The sequence below is a fragment of the Oryx dammah genome, unplaced genomic scaffold (assembly GCF_014754425.2).
Source record: "Oryx dammah isolate SB20612 unplaced genomic scaffold, SCBI_Odam_1.1 HiC_scaffold_26, whole genome shotgun sequence".
Taxonomy (NCBI): Eukaryota; Metazoa; Chordata; class Mammalia; order Artiodactyla; family Bovidae; genus Oryx; species Oryx dammah.
The window spans coordinates 14294749-14303301 of NW_024070210.1; the positions used below are offsets into that span (position 1 = coordinate 14294749).

An 8553-nucleotide genomic window follows, 5' to 3' on the forward strand; every position below is an offset into this window, starting at 1 on the left:
GCTGGATACCATCTCTGTCCCGTTGCTATTTCCATTTACAGATGAGGATGCTCACTGAGGTTACACACCTGCCAGGATCCCACGAGTCAGAAACCAGGCCACCACTGGAATTCAGACCTGGCAGCCTCTAGAGCAGGGTTTCTTAACTAATAGCACTGTTGATATTCTAGGCTGGAAAAATCCTTGATTTCCTTGCTGTGAAAGGGCTTCTCCGGTGGCTCAGTGGTAAAGAATCCGCCTGCAATGCAGGAGAGGCAGCTTTGGTCTTTGGGTCAGGAAAATCCCCTGGAGAAGGAAATGGCAACCCACATGCACTGTAAAATCTCTAGCACTCCCTCCTGTGATAACTATTAATACCAATATCACTGCCAAATGGCGAAACACGGTGCTTATGCCCACTATGCTGGGCCATCTAAATCAGCTGGAAAGGCTGCAGACCCTGAACTCCTGTTCCCCCAAGTCTCCCTTCTCTGTGCTCAGAGGCTGCAGACAGGAACAACTACCCAAAGTCACAGGGACAGGTAGGAATTATGGGTGAGAACTGCTAGGAAGCCATCATCTGGGGAAGCTCCAGGCCTCCAGGACTGGCCAGTGAAGGTATTGTCCATCCTCTACTCATCCACCCTGGCTATCTGGACCAGAACACTTTCACTCTGGATTTCGAGCGCCGGTTGAGACTGCCCAGGGACTAGGTGTTTAGGGCAGGAGCCTTGGAGCCAGGCATCTGGGGGCCACAGAGGGAGGTGGTCAAAGGGGAGAGATGCGAGAAATCAGACTGATTCAGCCCCTGATTTGTGCAGTAGACTCTCAGCGCTCTCACTTGTAGGGCTGGAGCATGATGGTTAAAAGTGTGGGCTCTAGGCCCAAGCTACCTGCTTCAAATCCTGGTTCTCCCACTAAATGTCTGTGTCACCCCAGGCAGGTTACTTGCCCTTTCGGTGCCTTACTTTTCACTATCAAAATGGAGATGACAGCTAGCACTGACATCTGAGAGTTGTTGGGAGGATGAAGCAAACAATTAAGTGTTTGGAATAGTGCTAGGCACATAGTGGATGCTGTGGAAGTGTTTGATAAATAAAATTCTGACAGTCCTTCCAGGCAGGAATTATTGTCCTCATTTTTTTTTTGATGGGAAATCACCAGATTGAATGAGCTGGTAAGAAGGAGAACTGGGATTTGAACCCAAGCTCATCTGACTCTCCAGATCCATGTTTTCCAGCGCTACCACACTGCCCAGCTAGGAAGTGGGAGGGGGGGTCAAGGCTGTGGCCTGGGTGAAGCAGGGTCCAGAGGCTCCCGGCCCCTGAGGCTCACGGGGCAGAGCTGGACAGGCTCGTTCTGCCCTGGTGTAGGGACCTGGGCAATGGAGCTGCACCCTGGAGGTAGGTGCTGAGCTCCCGAGGTCCCAGTCCAAGCAGAGAAGGCCCGAGAAAGAGCCAGAGACATCCAGGATCTGCTTTCACTCACTACTTGCGCTGCAGCAAGGACAGCCCCAGTGTGGACCTCATGACACTGGCCGGAGGAGGGGATTGACTGGCAGACAGATGGGCACACACACGGCCTGGAAATCCGGGCACCAGGTGGGCAGGCAAAGGAAGGTATAGCTGTGGTCAAGGGTGCCAGGGAATACAGACCCTACATGGATGGCTTGGGAAGGCCAGGTGGCAGGGGGCCGTCGGAGGGGAAGGGTCCAGGCCCGCTGCCCACCCCGGTGTCAAGGCTTTCCGAGCCCCTTGCCCTGATCTGGGAGGGCCAGAGTGTCTGTTCTCTGATGAGGGCCCTGGGGGATTCTGAGGCTGCGAACTGGACTTTGGAATTGTTGCCTTAAACAGCTCCCTTCCCCTCCAGGCCTCGCTTCTTCCATCTGTGAATGAGGAGGTGAGATTGTGTCTCTTCCGTGTGTAGACACCTGACTTGACCCCTCCTCCTCATGCCTCACTGTGGCATCGTTTCACCCGGGCACTTTGGGGGCATCGTCCACCCTCTAAGGTGTCCGAGCAGACGTGTCTGGCTTTGTCTAATTATTTATTATGTGGCTGTGCTGCGTCTTCGCTGTGCTGCTCGGGCTGTTCCTTGCAGTGCATGGGTTTAGTTGACCCACGGCCTGTGGGATCTCAGCTCCATGATTAGGGATCACACCCACATCCCTTGCACTGGAAGGCAGATTCTTTATCACTGGACCACCAGGGAAGTCCCCAAACAGACATGTTTGGGTGCGTGGTCACAAGTGAGTGTGTGACCTGGTCTGCCCCCAAACCTCCTGCCTCCCCCCTGCTCCCCACCCCGCTCCCAGCCTTTCCCAGGTCCACATGGGCCTTGACCTCAGGCACCTCCCTGCTCCTCCCTCCCTCAGGTCTCAGCCTCCCGAGATCCCAGCTCTCCCAGAGAAGAGGAGGAGATCCCTCTGCTCTCCAGGCACCACCTCCGTCAGGGCCATGTCGACACAGATGTCAGGCGCTCCCTGAATCAGCACCCCTGGTCCTAGACAAGACGCCCTCACTCGGGACCCTGAAGGATGCTCCCTTGCTGCTGGAGCTGCAGAAATTGCCGGGATTGGCCAATACAGATTTGAGTGCCCTGAACCCCAGCATCCAGGTGAAGGCTACAAGGGAAACCATGAACCCAGCGGATTCCTGGAGAAAAGTTGGGCTCAACAGCTCAGCTCCGAGGTTAGGCATCTCATCCTGTATTCCCTGGAGGACTGGGGTCCTGTGTGGGTCAGACAAGGTGACTCCCATGCCCCACCCATGGAGTAGGAGGAGTCGGGCTTTCCCACTTCTTAGCTGCAGACCATCAAGTGGCTCTCCCAGCCTCTATCGCCTAGACCATGTTGTTGTTCAGTCGCTCAGCTGTGTCTGACTCTTTGTGACCCCATGAGCTGCAGTATGCCAGGCTTCCCTGTCCTCCACTATCTCCTAGAGTTTGCTCAAATTCATGTCCATTGAGTTGGTGATGTTATCTACTCATGTCTGGTTAGACCATAGCAAGGGGCAAACAGCACCAATCTGGCAGGGCTGTCATGAGGACTGAATGAGCAGAGAATGTTTCTTGAGCTGCAGAGGGTTCCTGGAATATGGGCAGAGGCCAACTAGAAAGCCTTGAAGGTCTGATCTTCCCTGGCCAGGCTCACTCTTTGCTACAGGCCCCTGAAGAAGAATAGGGTAGATCGCCCACAAGAGGGGCTTTATGGGAGAGAAAACTAGAGAGGTTGGTGGAATTCCAGCTTACAGTCTTCACTGTCAGCCCTGAATCCCTAAAGATAATAATTCCTGCATTTTGTGTACCATCTACAGCTTACAAAACACTTTCACTGAAAGAGAAAAAAGACCACAAAAATATGAAACACATAACATTCTAAAGTTGTTTAAAAGTATGTGTGTGTATCTGTATATCTAAACTTGGAGTGTTAATTACCAAAATGTTACCTGTCAAAATGGAATATTGGTGATTTCCCTTTTCTTTATATTTTGTTGGTTCCCCCCCCAAAAAATTTTGTCCTTTGACCTCATATTACTTCGTAATAGACCCAAAATGATGTTTTTAAAGTTCTCTTTAAGATAAATGATTTCATATTACTTATTTTCTGTCTACAAAGTGGTGAATAAGAGTCCTTCCCCAGGCTGCTGGGGGTTTGCTGTCATTTGCTCTCATTTTCTGGCCCTACAATGAGGAAATGGAGGTTCAGGGCTGTTGGTGGCCCCAGAAGCTGGGCAGTCTGTGGGCTGCTGGAGCCAGAATTCAAACCCAGCTTCTCGTAAATGAGTGGATCTCCAACTTGGCACGTTAGAACCATCACATCTGGTCCCATCTCACACTAGTTAAATCTGTCTGGGGTGAGATTAGGGGGTCAGGAATCTCCTGCAAATTCTGATGCAAGGCCAGGGCTTACTTAGGCTGTGACCCCAGTTGCCCCAGGGAGGCCAAGAAGGTTGACCAGAAGAACGGGCTGGTTTAGAGAAAAGGTTGGACCTCTCCTCCTGTCCCTAGGCCTTTCATCTCCCTTCTCTTTGGAGTCTGGCTCGGAGCCCTCCCTCCGTGGCCGGGTGTGTCTGTCCCTCTGCAGGTGACCATCGAGGTGGTGGTGGATCCCCAGGATGAGCTGGAGATGGACCTGATGGCTGAGCCCAACAATCGCTGGTCTGAGGGCGCCCCCCGCTGGCTGCCTGCTGAGGGACTCTTCTGGCCTCTATCCTGGGGTTACTCAGAGGGTGAGGAAGAGAGGCCCCATCTCAAGGGCAGAGCCTCAGGGGAAGAGCAGGAGGAGGAAGAGGAGGACAACCCCCCAGAGTACAGTGAGGGTGAGGACCAGGAGGAGGACAGTGAGGAACACGGTAGAGATGACCAGGTGCCGGGCTTCAGTGGGGCTGCAGGAGGCTGGGAGCAGGGCCACTGTCCCCCAGAGACTGGACCTTTGAGGAGCCTATGGTGAGTACCCCCATCTTGACCTCCCTGGCTGCTGCCCCTGGAGGTCCTGAGCGGAAATAAGGGTGACAGCTTCCTGGGCAGGGGCAGCTGTGGAGGTCTGGAGCTTAGGCCCTGTACCAACACCATCATCAGTTCAATAGTAACACCCAGGGCTTGCAAAGGCTTTTTTTTTTTTTTTAAACATTTGACTCTACAATAGCCCTGAGATCCCTTAAGCAAAACAGGCATTTGTTGATAATATATTTATTCACATCTATCAGTTTTCCAACAAATTAAGAAATATTATAAATCCCACCACTCGCAACTGATCTCATTTTCAGACTGTGTGAGTCTGAATCCTGGGTTCTGCTGCTTACCAGTTGAGTGACCTTGGGCAAGTTACTTAACCCCCTGGCCCTTGCTTCCTTCCTCTACAAAATGGAGATGGGCACCACCCTTACTACTTGGAACTAAGTGTAGAGAGTGGTGAGTTAATGCTTTTAAAGTCTAAGTACATAGTAAACAAAGTATTGGCAATTATTATTTTAGAAAGCAACATGACAACACAGACTGTTCAGAAAATATCACCTGCCCCCCGCCCCCCGCCACCATGACAGGCATTTTTATTTTTGCGTATTGCACTTCTGGTTTTCCCCTGGGTAAGAATGTTTCACACAGTGTTACAGCTCTACTTCCCAGAGCCCTAGTGTCTCATCATTGGTTCAGACTAAGTCATAGCAGGCTTTCCCTGTTTTACCAGAGTCACATAAGCTAACAGGCAGAATTTTCATGATTTTCGACATTTCTTCTATCGGTTTTTCTTAATCACTTGGTGCCAGCCTGTTCAGACCCGCCTGGGAAGTGAGGAGAGGGCCGGACATGTGTGTTCGGTACTTCAGGGTTCCAGTGAGAGCCCTGGTGCATTTCGGGTCCCTCAGAGCAGGACTGGGTCACTAACGTGGGGAGGGGGGACATTCTTTAATACTCCAAGTGCCAGGGAAATATCATCAACTATGGTTTTGATTGACATAAAACTGTAGCTTGAAGAAAGGCCCCCCCAGCAGTGATCAGGTAGCCTCCAGGTAGCTTTGCTCTGTATTGCTGTGTGGGCACAGAGTGGGTGACTGGGGTTTGTGACATCTCCTGCATTTGCCCAGGTGTTCACTGCACAGGGGTGCCCAGCTGAGCAGGTGAGTGGGGCTGAAATTCGACCCCTGCTTCATCCGCTAGGGAAGTCCTGGCCCCAGGGCTCTGTCCTCCAGAGGAAGGGGGTGCCTTTTGCTAATTCACACCAGGGTGCCTCGTGGGCTCTGCCCACTCACACCTGGCTCCCTGCCTTGACCCAGACTATGAGCTTCAGGAGGAGTGGAGCCCCTGGTCTCCCTGCAGTGGGAGCTGTGGGGGCGGTCAGCGGAGGAGTCAGCCCTGCGGAGGAGTCAGCCCTGCGGCTACGCCTGCACTGCCTCCAAGTCCCGCGCCTGCAACCTGCCCCTTGTCCTGGTGAGACGAGCCCCAGTGCCTAGAGAGGGAGTGGCTTGCACTGTCTGAGCCTTGTACAGGGTGGACTCGGGAGAGGGGAGCCAGGAAGCTCACAAACGTGGTGGTCCTGCCCCGTCCCAGGTGGCTGTGGGCACCACAAGCCTAGTGAGGGCTGGTGCCCACCGGGAACACAGACATGCCCTGTGGCACCACCATCCTGGCCTCCTCTCTTCCCCAAGGTGCCAAGGACAAGGACCCCTTGGGCTTCACCAGTGAGAGGTGGCAGCCCCTGGCCCACGATGCTATGGACATGCTCAGCCCAGGTCAGTGTGGGGGGCTAGCCCTGCCCTCTAGGGGTCTGGAGGAGAACCTCTCTCGGAAGGGCGGAACCTCACTGCACTGGCAGGAATAGGGCCTCCTGGATGCAGAGGACATCTTCCAGCTGGAAGGTTAGCCTCCTCAGCAAGGGGACCATAGCACTTCTGAGCCCTCCCCCCCTTACCAGGCCCACTGGCCTTTCCCAGCCTGATATTCCTGCTGGGAAGAAGATCTTGAGGGGAGCCACAGAGCTTGGGAGATTATCCAGTGGAACAGAACAGCACAGGGACCTTGGGGCTTGCCCTCCCTGGTCACTCTTGGATGCTCCTGGCAAGCTCTGTCTGGGGAGCAGGTGCTGTCAAAACTGGTCAGGTTCCAGAGCTCCAAGACCGCTCCTTTCCAGCAGTGAGGAGCAGCCCATGCTTTCACCAGCACACTTCCAATCTGTGTCTCTGGCACTCACCTGCACCCTCAAGGAGGCAGGCAGCTGCCAGCTGCCTCCTTGCAATTGACTCCTGTGCTCCATGCTGCAGAAGCTCGCTGAGCCGGGAAGGTGCACCCAGCCCTGTGGCGGGCAGAAGATTCCCAGAAGACTTAAGTCCAGTTCCAGCCCTCAAGGGGCTCGGGTCTTAGAGGGAAAGACGCACAGGACCAACTTAGGCCCAGCACTGCCAAGTGGGCCCTAACGGTCTGGAGCAAAGGAGGAGGAGCAGTTTGTTCTGTGCGGTCAGAGAAGCCACATTTCCCAAAGGAGGGAGAGGGGAGGAGAGCAGCATAGACAGAGGGACCGCTGGGGCCCCAGAAGGATAGAGTGAGCCATGCGCCAGTGAGAGTGGTTAAAACAGGGAAACGTTCTTATCAGGAGGCTGAAACAGTTGTCCCTGCCCCCTACCACCCCAGCTCCTTCGAGATCCCAGGATCTTTCCTACCACCCTGCATCTAAAAGGACAAAGAGTAGCTCTTCAGGGCTTGCTGGCCCCCTCCTCCAGCCCCTTGGCGTCCATGTGGTCATGGCCTGTTGCTTCAGCTTGCCTGCCTGCTGTTGTGTGGTCTCTGCGGACCATGTTGGCCAGGTAGTTCTGCCCCCAGCTCGGGTGTGAGTACCTCCCCGCCTACCCGTTAAGATACCTCCAAGCCACACCTTTGTACTGGCCCTTGAGTAACCCCCACCCCACCCAGGGGCTGACCAGTCCCTTGTTCCCCCGCCACCTCCCCTGCCCTCTGCAGATGTGGACAGCTGTGAGAAGTGACTGAACCGCAAAAGTGACTTCCTGGCCAAGTACCTGAAGCCAGGTGCTTCGGGCCCCGCCCAGCTGCCCATGCGCGTACGCGTTGGAGGCCGTGTCCAGCGCCGTGAGCCTGCAGGATGAGCATCAGGGACGCAGCTTCCGCTGGAGGGATGCCAGCAGCCTGCGTGAGCGCCTGGAGGTGTACCGGTCCACAGCCCGCTTCTGCCTGTGCTCTCTGCAGCACGCCGGCCGCCCAGCACTGCTGCTGCGACGTAAGCAGCCGGCTGCTGACCCTGGGGAAGGGTGCCGGTGCGCCCGACCTGGTCAGCCCCGACGTCTCGCCCGAGCTTCACTTCAAGGTGGACACGCTGCCCCGGATCTCATGTAAGGTGGACTGCAGCCGCTACCACGCGGTGCGGCCCGCCAACAATGGCCGGGCCTGCGCGGACAACCCTCTCGAGGAGGAGTACCTAGCCCAGTGGCAGGAAGCCAAGGAGTACTAATGAGAGGCTGCCGCGCTGGACAACGTTTCCTCTCAGGGCCCTCGCCTTCGCCCCACCTCTGCCCAGACCTGGTGAGGCCGGCCTGGAGCCTCGAGCCCTCTGCTTGGGAACCTGGGGAGGGCAGGTCAGCACGGTGTGGGGTCGGGCCGGAGCCCCGCCCCCCAGGGGCCCAGGGGGAGGCCGGAGCTCCGCCTCCCGGCCGCGGGGGCTGCCGGGAAATGCGTTGTCTTTGGAGAAACTCATCTCACGCCTGATGGGAGGCGGTGTCCCAGCTTGACCACCCATTTTCCTCCCTCGGCCTGGGAGCAGGGGTGAGCCGGGCTCTCCACACGCATTGGTGATTCCTGGCACCTACGTTAAGTCCCCCAAAAGTCCCAGCCCCGAGGGCCAGCCCTGCCACCCCCGCGGCCCCCCGCCGCCGCCCCCGGGCCAGCTATCTTCCTCGGTTCTGAGCGGTGGCACGTGGCCCTCTTGCCCACCCCTGCTGGGAGGGTGGTCATCAGCCCTCCCACGAAGCTGCTTCCCATGGAGGTTCCAGTAGAGACCACCTCAGTCTAGGGCCAAAGGTCCGCGGGGCAGACATAAGTGGATAGGCTGAGGCAACCAAGACAAGGCAGGAT

The 8553-nt window shown here is 55.8% G+C and overlaps 1 protein-coding gene across 1 annotated transcript; it reads left to right on the forward strand.

Annotated features, from left to right (window-relative positions):
- Positions 1-2205: 2205 nt before the first annotated feature.
- ISM2 (isthmin 2) lies at positions 2206-7933 on the forward strand. The gene is given in 11 exon segments (XM_040227574.1): positions 2206-2595; positions 4064-4385; positions 4388-4425; positions 5316-5322; positions 5751-5818; positions 5821-5893; positions 5896-5904; positions 6123-6206; positions 7429-7487; positions 7489-7667; positions 7669-7933. Coding segments are annotated over 11 exon segments (1494 nt in total).
- The last annotated feature ends 620 nt before the right edge of the window (positions 7934-8553 follow it).